Genomic DNA, 17,623 nt, shown 5'->3' with positions numbered 1-17,623 from the left:
TGTGTATGTGCGTGTGTATGCCCGGTGATGTACACCGCATGTGTGTGTGTTTGTGCGTACATGTGTCCGTGTGTGGTTATGATTAGGGGCTGAGCATTGAGACTTGGGAGGACTGGCCTGTAATGATGTAACATGTTTTTTAGGCTCATGGTCTGTCTGCCTGAAGGCCTGAAGGTGTAAGGGAATGTGCTGTAGAGCCAGGTTGGACTCACAGTCATTAAGGAGCTACTATCCCAACAGGTTAACCCCCTGACTAGTGAAGTCATAGCAATTTAAGAGAGCTAATAAAAATACACCTGTCCTCCCGTGGACCGGTGCATTGGAGAAGGAACCTCTGATGGGCTCTTCTCAGCCCTGCTGTGAGAATGATGAGTCACTTTGTATTCAAAATGAGTCACTCACTGCACTATCAATGAGAAAAAGGTTGTTGTCTGTAGTCGGATTCAGTATCATGAGCAGGCTACTTTGCCAATGAGGGTCTGTTTGCAGTTGGCACTTTTCGCTGTGAGCAGGGCTCATATAACAGTATATAACTGAATCCACAAGTATGCCAGAAATCGTCATAACTTATTCATTCATCATATTTGATCTCCTCCTCTATTTTGTGTAACACTTATTTAGATTTTCTCAATATTTTTGAGGGTGGAATTTTTTTCTCCATTGAGTCAGAACAATATTATCAAGTTCACGTGAACACCAAAGCTCACCTCAGCTTATGGCAGCTCTTATCTAGCCCAACACCTGACCCATCTACAAAAACAACGTGTCCCATAAACCCATAGTTCCACCCATTGTTGACACCCCAACCCTGAATGAAAAGATAAGACAGCAATCAGTGAAAATCCACTGTTATCTGAGAGATCTGTTTCCACTAGCTAATTTTCAGGGGTGAGAGGTTAGCGTTAGAGCCCTTTGAGAGAGAATGCCTGGTAGCAGAAACACACTGAAACGCCTGAGGTTAAGGGATCATTTGGGGCTATGGAAAGTCTGAGAGAATGACATCATCTGAATGCTCCCAGGGATGGAAAACAAATCTCCTCTTTGGCAAAAATGAAGGGATTTGAAAGAAATGTGGGCTAATAGTGTTTTCTCCAAGTAAACAGTCCAAACTACTGCCTGTGTGAAATAGTATCCGTCAATGTGCTGGGGTTCACGTCACTCAACAGTAAGAAATGGTTTATATGTGTTGTCAAGGCTCATGCCAGGTAAGGCCATGGAAATCTAAATAGATTGCTTGTTTTTTGTGGTAATTCATGAAAGCCATGAAAGCCCCGTCCATAGAATATGATTAATTATGAGCTAAAGGCAAAACTGATCCTAGATCAGCACTCTTGCTCTAAGACACTTTATGAATAATGTCTTGATATCCTCAAAAACCAAAGCACACCATAATGGTTGTCTTCGGAGTTTAAATAATGAATTGACCCTTAATCGTAAATGATTCATCAATGAAATACAAAACCATTACCAATAATATACAACATGACTAGATGTCAAATTTACAATCCAAGGAAACACTTATGTACTTATGTACTTACAGACTCATACGCCATTTCTCCTTGAAATCCAGCTGTTGTCTCACTGGTCCAAATTCCATGCCGCAACAACAACGCTCTCAAAACAAGTTCTGTATGTATTAGTCACAATATAATAAACTGAAGCCATAGATACAGACAGACACTGGGGATAGAAAAAAAGGTGCTGTTTAGAACCTAAAAGGTTTCTTCGGCTGTCCCCATAGGAGAACCCTTTAAAGAACCCTTTTTGGTTTCAGGTTGAATCCTATTTGGTTCCAGGTAGAACCCTTTCCCCAGAGGGTTTTTACATGGAACCCAAAATAGATCCTTGCTCACAGTGAATCATATAATGCAAGGCAATCTTTGTTGCAGGGGAGCTTATCCCTCCCGAAAAGAAACAGAAACACACAGACACGCACACCCACAAACACACGCACACCCACAAACACACATACTCACTTTCTAATCTAACCAATGTAATAACATTGAGCATAACAGTGAGCTCCAAAAATATTGGGACAGTGATAATTTTTTTAATGATTTTGACTCTGTACTCCAGCACTTTGGAATTGAGAATGTTAGAGATGCACAGATATCATACCCCGAAGACATGCTAACCTCTCACCATTACAATAACAGAGGAGGTTAGCATTTTATATCACACTCCCAAGACATGCTAACCTCTCACCATTACAATAACAGGGGAGGTTAGCATTTCTGGGGGGGTATATTTGTCCATCTGTAACTTTCTCCTAATGTTGTTCTTGGGAATTCGTCACAGATGTTTTGTCATTTACTCATGAGGAGGTAGATGAGGAAAAATAGGATGACGAGGAGTAAAGGAGGACCACAAACCCCTACGCTAATCTGTCATGCTATTCCAACCCCAGTACTAAATCAAATCAAATGTTATTTGTCACATGAGCCGAATAAAACAGGTGTAGACCTTACAGTGAAATGTTTACTTACAAGTTCTTAACCAACAATGCAGTTTTAAGAAAAATAAGTGTAAGGTAAAAAATAGATAAGTAAGAAATAGTCTGCGTAGCCATTTGATTCACTGTTCAGGAGTCTTATGGCTTGGGGGTAGAAGCTGTTAAGAAGCCTTTTGGACCTAGACTTGGCGTTCCGGTACCGCTTGCCATGCGGTAGCAGAGAGAACAGTCTATGACTAGGGTGGCTGGAGTCTTTGACCATTTTTAGGGCCTTGCTCTGACACTGCCTGGTATAGAGGTCCTGGATGGCAGGAGTCTTGGCCCAAATGATGAACTGGGCCATACGCACTACCTTCTGTAGTGCCTTGCAGTCGGAGGCCGAGCAGTTGCCATACCAGACAGTAATGCAACCAGTCAAGATGCTCTCAATGGTGCAGCTGTAGAACTTTCTGAGGACCCATGCCAAATAAGTTCAGTCTCCTGAGGGGGAATAGGCTTTGTCGTTCCCTCTTCACAACTGTCTTGGTGTGTTAGGACCATGCTAGATTGTTGGTGATATGGACACCAAGCAACCTGCTCCATTACAGTCCCATTGATGAGAATGGGGACTTGCTCGGTCCTCCTTTTCCTGTAGTCCACAATCATCTCCTTTGTCTTGATCACGTTGAGGGAGAGGTTGTTATCATGGCACAACACGGCCAGGTCTCTGACTTCCTCCCTATAGGCTATCTCATTGTTGTCGGTTGTTGTGTCTGTGACTATCATTAATGTGATGACATGCTATTTTATCAAATTGATACCTAACATTTCATTGATTACGTGATTTAATTAAATCATGCAACAATTAACTCATTAATAACCTGGGGCACCACGGAGAAGTTTATTTAAGGAGTTGCGTCTTCCGAATGAACTCTTAGAGATCTAAAAAATCTCTTACATTTCAGTCATCAATCAGTCATGAATTATTCTTTACCTTCTACCAGTCTCATCTGAACTTCGTAAAATTCTTGGTTATCTGCACGAACCCTAGTTTCCATAATGAATCAGCAATATACAAATTGTCTTAACTATTTATTTACTAACTAAATAATCACGGAAATACATCACAAACAAACAGTAGATATTGGTTACTAACAATGACAGAAAAGTCCCTAGTGGGCTAAACCGGTATGACTGTTTGGTAGTCAAAGGAAAGGGGTGGGGACTGAGAGAGCGGGAAAGACAAAATGGATTCACTACACACAGTCTATAATTATATTAATTGAAATGCTAATCCTTTGCACGTGAACGTCCGCTCATTCGAGAATAATTGCAATGTGTATATATGTATGTTGTTGTTGTCTTCTCTGTTGGAATCCTCGATCGTCCTGTAGGGTTCATCAGAGTCTCTGGTTAACTTTCCCAGAAGTCACAATGTCTTTCAGGGTTGTAAGTGGTTAGGATGGATACTTCAGAGTATCATTCAGAAATGTTATCATGGAATAGACGCTTTGGCTGTTGTCGGTATTCTTGTTCTAGACTTACGTAACTTCTAGCTCCAGACTAGTAATTATACGTCAAAGATTTGCTCGTATTCTGTAGTGATCGATAGTCTCAGAGTTGAACCATTTCCAGCCGTGTAGCCAATGCTCCACGTGGTATGTTCTTGTCCTTTGGTAGAGTTGTAGTGCCAACTATTTAAACATGTTGTGTCAGCTGCATGTTTTCTAGTCTGATGTGAATTTTATCCTCTGTCGAAGAAGGGGTGGTTCTATGACGCCTAATGTGATGTCTGGACTCATGGGGGTGTGGCCACTGACTAGTTCATCTTTATATGAAAATCCATACTCTCATTTAGAAGGTTAATATTTCATTACACACAAATAGTTTCATGTTTAATCACATACGTTTCACAATATTTTAGAAATGGGAAATGTACACTTTAAGAGATACCATTTTGTGTGTTTCCTGTCCTTCATGAAATCACAAAATGAAACGCACTCGTCATAACTGTCCCTTAAGTGTCCATGGACCATTTCCACATTCTCAAAAGTGGAAATATTGTTCAATTTTCCCATTTTGGGGATTTAGGAGTCCAAGTCTCTTTGTTCTGGTAGACTCTCTCAACACTGCATGGCAGTTTCTAACAGGTATTTATGACCTGTCGTAAAGTCATAAAACTGTGGAGAGACAGAGAGAGGGGCTATGATCCTCCTCCCAGGGCATGTCATGATACGGTGATCAGGCCTACCACTGTTGTGTCATCGACAAACTTAATGATGGTGTTGGAGTCCTGCCTGGCTATGCAGTCATGGTTGAACATTCAGTACAGGAGTGGACTGAGCATGCACCCCTGAGGGGCCCCCGTGTTGAGGGTCAGCATGACAAATGTGTTGTTACCTACCCTTACCACTGAAAATGTCAGTGAAGACACTTGCCAGTTGGTCAGCGTATGCTCGGAGTGCACATCCTGGTAATTCGTCTGGCCCTGTGGCCTAGTGAATGTTGACCTGTTTAAAGGTCTTACTCACATCGGCTACGGAGAGCATGATCACACAGTCATCCGGAACAGCTGATGCTCTCTTGTGTGCTTCAGTGTTGCTTGCCAGTAATTTAGCTTGTCTGGTAGGCTCGTGTCACTGGGCAGCTCACGGCTGTGCTTCCCTTTGTAGTCTGTAATAGTTTGCAAGCCCTACCACATCCGACAAGCATCGGAGCCGGTGTAGTACGATTCAATCTTAGTCCTGTATTGATGCTTTGCGTTTTTTTAGGTTCGTCTGAGGGCATAGCAGGATTTCTTATAAGCATCCGGGTTAGAGTTCCGCTCCTTGAAAGCGGCAGCTCTTCCCTATAGCTCAGTGGGGATGTTGCTGTAATCCATGGCTTCTGGTTGGGGTATGTACGTACGGTCACTGTGGAGATGACGTCATCGATTTTATTGATGAAGCCAGTGACTGATGTGGTATACTCCTCAATGCCACCGGAAGAATTGTAACCTTTATTGTAACCTACAAATTGTAACCTACAAATTCTTATTTACAATGACGGCCTACCCCGGCCAAACCCTAACTCAGACGACGCTGGGCCAATTGTGCGCCGCCATATGGGACTCCCAATCACGGCCAGTTGTGATACAACCTGGAATCGAACCATGTTCTGTAATGATGCTTCTAGCATTCTAGAATCCCGGAACATATGCCAGTGTAAAACAGTCCTGTAGCTTAGCATCTGCGTCATCTGACCTCTTCTTTATTGACCGAGTCACTGGTGATTCCTGCATTATTTTTTGCTTGTAAGCAGGAATCAGGAGGATAGAGTTATGGTCAGATTTGCCAAATGGAGGGCGGGGGAGAGCTTTATATGTACGCATCTCTGTGTGTGGAGTAAAGGTGGTCTAGAGTTATTTTTCCTCTGGTTGCACATTTAACATGCTGGTAGAAATGAGGTAAAACGGATTTAAGTTTCCATGCATTAAAGTCCCCGGCCACTACTAGCCACTAGCCAGGATGGTTGAATGTGATCATGCTCCAGGTTCCTACAGTACAATATGCTAACAGAGTAGAGGATGAGAGGGAGGAGAAGACAGAGGTGGAGGTGGAGCGAAAGAAGGGAAGGAGGGTAGGGAAGGATTGTTCTCTCTCTCTCTTACAAGCCCCAGGAGTTCCATCCATCTTCGCCCTTCTCTGTGGAATCCCATTGAACTGATTTATAGAACGTCCGCTGAGACTCTAGTTCTAGGGCTTTGCCTTGGCCTGATTGCTCCATCAAAGCACACTGGGCTTGATTTTGCAAGGCAGAAGTCTCCCCCTCTTTCCCTCTCTCTCTTTCTCGCTCCTTTGTTTTTTCATCCCTTGTTTCTGGACCCGCTCCCGTCGCGACGCGGCTGCCAACTTTCCGCCTGCGCTCTCCGGAGTGGGCCGCCTCAACGCTGGAGCCACCCAGAGCATTATGGGTATTAGTAAGATCGAGACTTTCATGGCTGAGGCTTACAATGTGTATCCCAAATGGCATCCTATTCCCTATAAAGTGCACTTCTTTTGACCAGAGCCCTATGGCCTTATGCTCAAAAGTAGTGCACTATAAAGGAAACAGGGTACCATTTGAGACATGACCCTAAACTTCCATGGCTGTGGCTTTAGAATGTGCCAAGCCTATGGCTTTTGCAGTAATGACAGTGTAATAGTGTGTAGACACACAGCCAGGAGGTCGGGATGGTGAATTATCCTTCACTTTCGCTGACCCCAGATCAGTAGAAAGGGAAAAGGCCTCATGGACCAAATAGGTTTGTAGTGACCTTGGATCTGTCCTCTGACATCCTTGGAGAAAGTAGTGCTGATAAGAGTGGAAAGAGTAGACTGAGACACTGCAGGAGTCCATTTGTGACTTAATCATGACTATTTTGCTACATTACTACTGCACAAGCTATATGTGTGTTACGTGGGTGTCTGCGCATGCGTGCATACGTGTGTGTGTGTCCCCGTTTATCTGTGTTTCTGTATGTGTGTGTTGGAGAGTGTTTCCCATGGCTCTTGTACAGTTGTTAAGCACCAGACAGAGTAGCCTCTCTGGAGAGACATTAACCTGCTCAGCATCTCTCTGTTGACTGGGTTCAAAGACAGGAGTCAAGTGTGTCTGCTTATAGTGAAGAGGGAGGAACTAGACCCAGCAGGAGAGGAGCATGTGTGTGTTTGCTACATATATGTCCATGTGCCTACCTTCGAGCATGTGTGTGTATTTGAGTGCATGTACAGTACATTCGGGAATGCATTCAGACCCCTTGAGTTTTTCCGCATTTTGTTAAGTTACAGTCTTATTCTAAAATAGACTAAATCGTTTTTCCCCCCTCATCAATCTACACACAATACCCTGTAATGACAAAGCAAAAACAGTTTTTTTTACATTTTAGCAAATTTAATAAAAAATGTAAACTGAAACATCACGTTTACATAACTATTCAGACCATTTACTAAATACTTTGTTGAAGCACCTTTGACAACGATTACAGCCTTGAGTCTTCTTTGGTATGATGCTACAAGCTTGGCACACCTGTACGGTATTGGTTACCCAGACTATTTGTAACCCCCCCCCCCCCCCTTTACACCACTGCTACTCTCTGTTGTTATCATCCATGCATAGTCTCTTTAATAACTCTACCTACATGTACATATTACCTCAACTAACCGCACATTGACTCTGTACTGGTACCCCCCTGTATATAGTCTCGATATTGTTATTTACTGCAGTTCTTTAATTACTTGTTACTTTTAGTAAGCATTATGCTGTAAGGTTATTATGCTGTGACACCTGTTGTATTCGGCGCATGTGACTAATACAATTTGATTTGATCTGATTTTGATTTGGGGAGTTTCTCCCATTCTTCTCTGCAGAATCTCTCAAGTTCTGTCAGGTTGGATGGGGAGCGTCGCTGCACAGCTTTTTCAGGTCTCTCCAGAGATGTTCGATCCGGTTCAAGCCAGGGCTCTTGCTTGGCCACTCAAGGACATTCAGAGATTTGTCCCAAAGCCTCTCCTGCATTGTCTGTGTGCTTAGGGCCGTTGTCCTGTTGGAAGGTGAACCTTCGCACCAGTCTGAGAACCTGCTCCAGAGCACTCAGGACTTCATCATGGATCTCTCTGTACTTTGTTCCGTTCATCTTTCCCTCGATCCTGACTAGTTTCCCAGTCCCTGCCGCTGGAAAACATCGCCAAAGCATGATGCTGCCACGCCATCCTTCACCGTAGGGATGGTACCAGGTTTCCTCCAGACTAGAGGTCGACCGATCAAACGGAATGGCCGATTAATTAGGGCGATTTCAAGTTTTCATAACAATTGGAAATCGGTATTTTTGGACACAGATTTGGCCGATTTTTAAATTATTATTATTATTATTTTTTACACCTTTATTTAATCTTTATTTAACTAGGCAAGTCAATTAAGAACACATTCTTACTTTCAATAACAGGCCTAGGAACGGTGGGTTAACTGCCTCGTTCAGGGGCAGAACGACAGATTTTTACCTTGTCAGCTCGGGGGATTCAATCTTGCAACCTTAACTAGTCCAACGCTCTAACCACCTGATTACATTGCACTCCACGAGGAGACTGCCTGTTACGCGAATGCTGTAAGCCAAGGTAAGTTGCTAGCTAGCATAAAACTTATCTTATAAAAAACAATCATAATCACTAGTTATAACTACACATGGTTGATGATATTACTAGTTTATCTAGCATGTCCTGCGTTGCATATAATCGATGCGGTATCATCGCTCCAATGCCTTTCTTAAAATGAATACACAGAAGTATATATGTTTAAACCTGCATATTTAGCTAAAAGAAATCAAGGTTAGTAGTTAATATTAACCAGGTGAAATTGTGTCACTTCTCTTGCGTTCATTGCATGCAGAATCAGTGTATATGCAACAGTTTGGGCCGCTTAATTTGCCAGAATTTTACCTAATTATGACATAACATTGAATGTTGTGCAATGTAACAGGAATATTTAGACTTATGGATACCACCCGTTAGATAAAAAACAGAGCGTTTCCGTATTTCACTGAAAGAATAAACGTCTTGTTTTCGAGATGATTGTTTCCGGATCCGGCCATATTAATGCCCTAAGGCTCGTATTTCTGTGTGTTATCATGTTATAACTAAGTTTATGATTTGATAGAGCAGTCTGACTGAGCGATGGTAGGCACCAGCAGGCTCGTAAGCATTCATTCAAACAGCACGTTCATGCGTTTGCCAGCAGCTGTTTATGACTTCAAGCCTATCAACTCCCGATATTAGGCTGGTGTAACCGATGTGAAATGGCTAGCTAGTTAGCGGGGTGCGCGCTAATAGCGTTTCAAACGTCACTCGCTCTAAGACTTGGAGTAGTTGCATGGGTAACGCTGCTTCGAGGTTGGCTGTTGTCGTTGTGTTCCTGGTTCGAGCCCAGGTAGGAGCGAGGAGAGGGACGGAAGCTATACTGTTACACTGGCAATACTAAAGTGCATATAAGAACATCCGAATAGTCAAAGGTATATGAAATACAAATGTTATAGATAGAAATAGTCCTATAATTCCTATGATAACTACAACCTAAGTCTTCTTAACTGGGAATATTGAAGACTCATGTTAAAAGGAACCACCAGCTTTCAAATGTTCTCATGTTCTGAGAAAGGAACTTAAATGTTAGCTTTCTTACATGGCACATATTGCACTTTTACTTTCTTCTCCAACACTTAGTTTTTGCATTATTTAAACCAAATTGAACATGTTTCATTATTTATTTGAGGCTATTATTTACTTGGAGTTTGCCTTTTGGCAAGTGGGCTTTCATGTGTCTTTTACTGAGGAGTTGCTTCCGTCTGGCCACTCTACCATAAAGGCCTGATTGGTGGAGCGCTGCAGAGACGGTTGTCCTTCTACAAGGTTCTTCTATCACAGGAACTCTATATCAGAGTGATCATCGGGTCTTTGGTCACCTCCCTGACCAAGACCCTTCTCCCCCGATGGCTCAGGAAGAGTCTTGGTGGTTCCAAACTTCTTCAATTTAAGAATGATGGAGGCCACTGTGCTCTTGGGGACCTTCAATGCAGCAGAAATGTTTTGGTACTCTTCCCCAGATCTGTGCCTTGACAAAATCCTGTCTCTGAGTTCTACAGACAATTCCTTCAACCTCATGCCTTGGTTTTTGCTCTGACATGCACTGTCAACAATGGCACCTTATATAGACAGGCGTGTGCCTTTCCAAATCATGGCCAATCAATTTAATTTACCACAGGTGGACTCAAATCAAGTTGTAGAAACTTCTCAAGGATGATCAATGGAAACAGGATGCACCTGAGCTCAATTTCGAGTCTCAAGGCAAAAGGTCTGAATATTTATGTAAATAAAATATTTAATACATTTATGCTTTGTCATTGTGGGGTATTGTGTGTAGATTGATGAGGGAAAAATGTGTTTTAATACATTTAAGAATAAGGCTGTAATGTAAAAAAAAATGTGGAAAAAGTCAAGGGGTCTGAGTACCTTCTGAATGCACTGCATGCATGCATGCATACATACCTACACATGCGTGTGTGTGCACTCGTGTGTATCCCTGCCTGTGAATGAGGGAGTATGTGTTTGTGTCTAAGAATCTCCTAGCCCTGTTATGCAGATGTTTGAGTATTGCATCTCTCGCTCTCTCCCTCCCTCTCTCTCCTAATGTGTACTGTAGGCAGGCAGGCTAGCCATATGGACGGGAGGGGAGCTCTGGAAACATCCCATTACAAGTCATATATCACACTCCTGACAGCACCCATTTTGCGCTGTTTTCATTTCAATCATGAGTGCAGCTGCATGGGAGAACTCAGGGCGCCACCATGTTAACCCCCTACTGCCCAGGACTGCCACAGGTACCCCAATGTAGGGAGGTGGGGAGTCAAAGGTATGAGAGGAAAGGCTACCCTCTCACCTGGTGGCAGCTTTCTTGACTATTCAATATATCACTTTATTTATCACATGATGGCCGAATAGTCAATGCAGTCTCGACATTACTGTAGAAGTGTATCCTCCTTGGTCAGAAACATATCTTGATTTGGACCCAAGAAAACAGAAACTACTCAGAAATTAAGATCTACCACATGCATTTCTATTTGTCCTGCTCTGAGCCCATTTGTTTGACTCATTGGTGCTCTAACAAACTACCCTCTCTTGAAATCAAAACAAAGTGAGTGAGAGTGGATTTGTTGAGATTCCTACTTGGTGAACCAGTGTTCTCTGTTCGTAGTGCTTATTTGCAGACGATCAAACCCCCGCTTCCGCATGTAATCTATCCCACATGCAGTATTTTCCCAGAGAAGTCTATTAAAACGGCCAACAGAGAGATGGGAGTAGAACCAATACTGTACTCCCGGTCGATCCAACAGACAGCTCGGCCTGTTATGTGATTTGTGGGGTACTCCTGAGGCCTTGCTTCACTTTCGATCCCAATCCATCTCCGGGATGGGTACAGCTCACATCACAACGTCATGTCTCTGTAAAGTGCTCCAGTGTAAAAAGGTATGTCCGCCCTAGACGTTGAGGCTTTGGTCTCAGGCCCGGGTTGCCTCCCTCTCCTTTTCTCTTTTCTTCTTCAACCCCCCCTCCCTCCTTCCTTCCTTCCTTCCTTCCTTCCTTCCTTCCTTCCTTCCTTCCTTCCTTCCTTCCTTCCTTCCTTCCTTCCTTCCTTCCTTCCTTCCTTCCTTCCTTCCTTCCTTCCTTCCTTCCTTCCTTCCTTCCCTCCCTCCCTCCCTCCGTCCTCTCCTTCCCTCCTTCCCTCCCTCCGTCCTCTCCTTCCCTCAGTGGGGAACCTGTTGCCAGGACAGGTAGTGAGGGGCGGAAAAGCGGGGGGACATTCCAGGCCCTGTTGTGCTCTCACTCCCTCCCACTCTCCCTCTCGGAGGAAAACAGCTGTGGCGTCCAGAGGAAACGCTGCTTTTTTCCCATCATGCCGTTGCCTGTGATGGACAGGGGCCTGGTTTGGCTTGCTCTGCGAGGTAGGATGCAGTTTATGGGCCAGATCACAGAGGGAAAGGGGGTCGGGGGAGGAGGGACAGGCGCCACAGGACAGCTTTTGGCAGAATGTTCTGGCATATTCCCCCGTGGCGTTCGACTTCTTGACCCCAACATGAGAGCATCATGGGAGATGATTTTGCCCTACTCCTTAACCTTTGCCGTTCCTTATGTGTCCCGTGCTAATATGTCTGGCTCACAGTTATTCTGTGTCTTCTTTCAGTCATGTATTAAGTGAAAGATGATGCTGTGTTATTATTCTCCTTTATCAATTGTGGGGCAGATATAATATCGATCGATCCTTCCTTACTATCCTATGTATCTAGATCTGTCAGTCTGACCATCATGTCCAGTGTACATGAATGAATGCATACAATGGTACACCAAAAATGAGGGTAAGAGAATGAAGCAAATAAAATCTACTTTGAAGCAATCCAGAGTATTTTGGAAACATAAGTTTAAAAAATGAATGTTTGTTTGGGGTAAGTGCTCACGAACAGCATCTAGTCCCAACAAGATGTAGGTGTAAAATGAGTCAGTCAGTACTCACAGACACCTAATAAAGTAAAGAACACATTGGCCTAATGCCTCTCTCTCTCTCTCTCTCCCTCTCTCTCTTTCTGTAGGCCTTTGTCTCCATCTCCCTGCTGTACTGGGGCCTGCAGACATTCAGCCAATTGATTGCAGTCAAGAAGAAGACAACATGAGATTGTCAGGTCCCATTGGCTTACTGTACCTGGCTCCATCAAATGTTTGAAGGACTTTAGCCATGACTTTAGGTAGCCACACTTTCCCACATATTAACCAACATACAAGCTTCTATGAATCAAATAATATATATAATGTGCATGTCTTGCCTCATAATAATATTTGTTAATGTTTTTAATCGGACAAGCATAGTGTGTATGAATGGACATAGGCACTATACCTTTATGGCCATGCTTATTGTTTCTACATTTCTTATGGAAGGTAGCTTTTCTGATTTTGTTCAAATTGTACTGTTATATGGTGCTATTCAGTGATTGATTGATGACAATCAATGTAATACATTCCTGTTTAGTGAGCCATTGAGAATATTATGAATGACTTTTAAAACTGTCTTCACCTACACCTTTACCTGTACAACAAATACCTCCTAAAACTGCAGGGTAACTTTTCCTAGGATCCCTTTTTTCATGAAATGTAATACTTCTTAACTCTATATTTTTCAGTTCCATTTTTGACTAAACAGTTTTCTGTTACCAGTCTCACTCATCATTTTAGCTGGTCTGTAGGCCAGCAGTACAGCATGCTCGACTAAATTAGACAAGTTTCAGAAAAAAACGATGTATTAGATATTCATGTATTTTAAATAACTAAAACTGTGATTCATTCAAATAAGTAACACTATAGAAGCATTCTCTACTTCACTACCATGGGCTGGAAAATAGTTCCAGGATTCTGCACCAGGTGGCACTATTGTTGCCTTAAGACTGCGTTCATTTTATAGATAAGGTTGCCCCTAGATTCTGATCTTGGGCCAGCTTTGTATTTCCCCAAATAATTATTAAGGTATGGATTGGAGGAGGAAGATCTGTACCTGGTGTTGCCTAATACAGATAACTGACAAAATAATAGAAACGCTTGAGTAAACAAGGGATTCAAAGTATATTGAAAACAGGTACTTCCACACAGGTATGGTTCCTGAGTTAATTAAGCAATTAACATCCCATCATGCTTAGGGTCTTGTATAAAAATGCCCCTATAGGATGACAATGCCCCCATCCACAGGGCAAGAGTGGTCACTGGAGTGGTTGTGGGGGCGATACCAGAGAGAGTGTTTTCCACCACCATCGGCAAAACACCAAATGATGGAATTTCTCATGGAAGAATGGTGTCGCATCCCTCCAACAGAGTTCCAGAATATATGCCAAGGTGCATTGAAGCTGTTCTGGCTCGTGGTGGCCCAACGCCCTATTAAGGCACTTCATGTTGGTGTTTCCTTTACTTTGATAGTTACCTGTACATCACACTGTGGGCAGCTGGCCTGGTCATAGAATAAAAACTAAAAGAAAACTGTAGGTGGCCTACCCAATAGAAGCCTAGTCGAACTGCAGAAACACGTGAGTAGATTCGTAGGCCTAGAGTACATATCTCTGGTGCCTGTTATTCAATGTCCAATGAGTTTCTACCTACAAGCCATCAGACTGCTGAACACTTGAACTGGACTGGCCACCTGCTCTGATTCTCCTCACCTTAGCACACGTACACCCACACAGACATACACTTTTGTGTACGAAACATTTAGAAAACACCTGCTGCTTCGATGGCATAGACTGACCAGGTCAATCCAGGTGAAAGCTATGATCCCTTATTGATGTCACTTGTTAAATCCACTTCAATCAGTTTCGATAAGGGGAGGAAATAGGTTCAAGAAAGATATTTTAGCCTCGAGACAGTTGAGACCTGGATTGTGTATGTGAGCCATTCAGAGGGTGAATGGGCAAGACAAAATATTTAAGTGCCTTTGAATAGGCTATGGTAGTAGGTGCCAAAAACTGCAACGCTGCTGGGGTTTTCACGCTCAACAGTTTCCCGTATGTATCAAGAATGGTCCACCACCCGAAGGACATCCAGCCAACTTGACACAACTGTGGGAAGCATTGGAGTCAACATGGATCAGCATCCCTGTCAAACACTTTTGAGACCTTGTGGGTTGGGGTGGAGGAGGGGTGGGGGAAATTCAATATTACGAAGGTGTTCCTAATGTTTGGTACAGTATATTCAGTGTACATATATCCACACAGACACACACATATACATTCATGCTATACACACATCACAACCGCTGCTACCAGACACTTACACTTACTTACTATGACTGCTGAATACTGCACAATTTAAACACCCCCCCCCCCTTCTCCAAAACACCTGTAAATATTGGACTATACATTGTGCCTTCCTGTATTATACTTATGCAACAAAAAAAATATTCTACTGAGCCATTTACCTATTCTTATATTTTATTATTTCTTATTGTTGCGTTGTTGTGTTCGTATCCCGTACATACGACTAATGACACTTGAAACAATGTCTCTGGTTGGTAAAGAAGTGTATCAGAGCCACTAGAATCAAGCAGCTGAGCCCTGGTCCCCTGATGCTACTGTTTGTTCTGTTGTTGTTGTGTGAAAACACTGTGAATTATTCCAAAACATACAGGATAGTAACCCGTCAGATGGCTTCTGTCTCACATATTCCCTCATCACTGTTTGATATTGCACGGTCGCTTTTCAAAATGCCAGTATGGTACACAGCATATGCCAAATAAAGCTAAATAAAAGATGTGTTCAACTCAGTCAGTAGTATTTACTGCAGGTTGTTTTGGTGTAGGAAATGATATTACATGCACTGTTATTTGGAGATACACAGTTAATAGGATTTTGCCTCTTACCTGGAAGGTAGGCTAGGCCTAGCCTAAGATGTACAGTGTATGCAAAGCCTACTTCCTTTTTACCTCCAAGGACTTTATTTGTTATGTAAATACATTTTGCCCTGTGTTTTGGTTGGTCATGTTACTTGACCTGGATTTTAACCTTCATTTTAAGTCTTTTCCAGAAATGATCATTACACAGAAAATGTCAGCAAAAGTCATAGGATGGTGTTGGACCATCTGATCCAGGTCATGTGACATGATCAACCAAAACACAGGGCCCTTGACTTATGTTCAGAGGTAAACTGTCTCTGGCAGCCAAAACAGCCAAATGCTACATCTAAATGTGAATTGATTCTCATTGAGATACGGTTCTAGAAACATAAAGCCCTTTACTTTCATATCAAATCAAAATAATTTCACAAATGCAAAATGTATAGTTACTGTATACGTTTAACACTGTTTAACAGTATTTGTCAGTTACAAAACTTTTCTGACGTCCTTCTATTACATACAGGTGTTCAGAGACGCTAGATATCTCTTAAGAACAGCTGGTTGTCTCTGCTTTTGTTAACAAGCGCTGTAACATGGACATATGGCCATGTGGGGACCTAACCATATAAAGGTGTGCAATAATTTAACATTTAGTTTTTTGAAAATGATTTCTCGTCAATATGAAAGTATCAACATTTGGACAGAGCATTTGGGCAGCGTCAGACCTCTCCCCCTCCAGCATATAGGTACTTGAAACAGCCACATAGGCACGGAGGGGCTGGGCCCACCCAATCAGATTGAGCAAAAAAAGAAAAAAAAAAGATAATATTTTATTCATGCTCTACTTGTCAGTGTTCCAAATGAGACATTATTTTTTTCGTTTTACCTAAACATGCGGGTCAGGGTAGGGGACGGGGTTAAGGATAGGGTTTAGGGTAAGGTTGTCTCAAGGATCTCTCTTAGCATCTACCGTTTGAACACATTTTACCCACAATGCATTTCGCTTTGGAACATGCCATTAGCCTAATGTTCCCAAATTACCATCTTCCCACAAAGCCGGCTTGCCTGTCACAATCTCTGACCAGAAAACATGAAGGACCTCTCTCTATAATTAAGCTGGAAAACAATTAAGCATTAACATTACTTCAGCTTAACTATGTGTGTTTTAATTGATAAACATGATCCGTTTTGGTAGCAACATTAAATCATAAAATGCATGAACAGGAAGGGTAACCTATTTGTACTGGGGGACTTGCAGAATGTAGTTTGGCAACAATCCTATTGCCGGCGTTCCGACCACAAACATAAATTTCTTCTCTTTTCACAGGGGATCAACAATATGCAACTTTGGGAAAATATCGGACATTATACAATATGTAAATTCCTTTCTCATATCCAATGAACAGTTTTAATAAATGGCTCATTTATCAGCAATCCTCAGTTGAAACAAAAGCAAAGAGCGCTCCCCCGCCCCTGTAAAAAACATAGGGATGGGTCTGAAGTAGCCAGAATTCTGACCTGAGGGTCGCAGGAAGTAGGCCTACATTTTTACAGGTCAGAACGCTTGGCTGCAAAAATTGTATTTTATTTTTCGATTTCTTTCAATTTAGTCTTATTTTTTTTTAAATTAAAAAGTACCTTTATTTAACCAGGTAAAATCCATTGAGGTTAAAAACCTATTTTGCGAGGGTGACCTGGCAAGAAGGCAAAGCAGGGAAATAGCAGCGTGTCCATAAAACATTACAGAAAAATACAGAATACACACAAAAGACAAAGTGTCACAAGTTAAAGATTGGAGATTAGAAACAACTGCAGTTTTCACAAACAGTGTTGTCGATCAGAGTCTTAAAAACAGGCAAAGACACTAACTCCCCTAACTTTAAACTTCTGAAGCATGTTCCAGAGCTGGGACTGGATATGGCTCGAGAACGTACCTCAATCCAGGGATGGAAGATGTCGCTGTACTGCTACTTATCCCAGTTGACAAATTTAGATGATTTAAATATTGTTCGTTTTTAATTCAACTGCATTTTTCGTTCTCATGCTAGGTAGCAGAAGCCACAGCAGCCATTTTGGAATGGCATGTAGAACGTTGCGTTAAACAACAAAGGATAGTCAGCAAATCAGGCAGCAGAAATGTAACCATCCGAGATATCAAAAGGACTGACCATCCATGATATCAAAAGGACTGACCATCCATGATATCAAAAGGACTGACCATCCATGATATCAAAAGGACTGACCATCCATGATATCAAAAGGACTGAC

The 17,623-nt window shown here is 42.4% G+C and overlaps 1 protein-coding gene across 2 annotated transcripts in view; it reads left to right on the top strand.

Annotated features, from left to right (window-relative positions):
- The window catches only part of agmo (alkylglycerol monooxygenase), a 39,417-nt gene extending 26,224 nt beyond the window's left edge, over positions 1-13,193 (top strand). For both annotated transcript variants that reach the window (XM_029626209.2, XM_029626219.2), the window contains one exon: positions 12,579-13,193. In XM_029626209.2, the coding sequence (XP_029482069.1) occupies positions 12,579-12,659 (81 nt within the window). In that variant the 3' untranslated portion in view covers positions 12,660-13,193. The remainder of the gene's footprint in view (positions 1-12,578) is intronic.
- Positions 13,194-17,623: the final 4,430 nt, after the last annotated feature.

This window comes from Oncorhynchus nerka, linkage group LG3 (assembly GCF_034236695.1).
Source record: "Oncorhynchus nerka isolate Pitt River linkage group LG3, Oner_Uvic_2.0, whole genome shotgun sequence".
NCBI classification, from domain to species: Eukaryota; Metazoa; Chordata; class Actinopteri; order Salmoniformes; family Salmonidae; genus Oncorhynchus; species Oncorhynchus nerka.
This window is presented reverse-complemented; position numbering and strand designations above follow the sequence as displayed.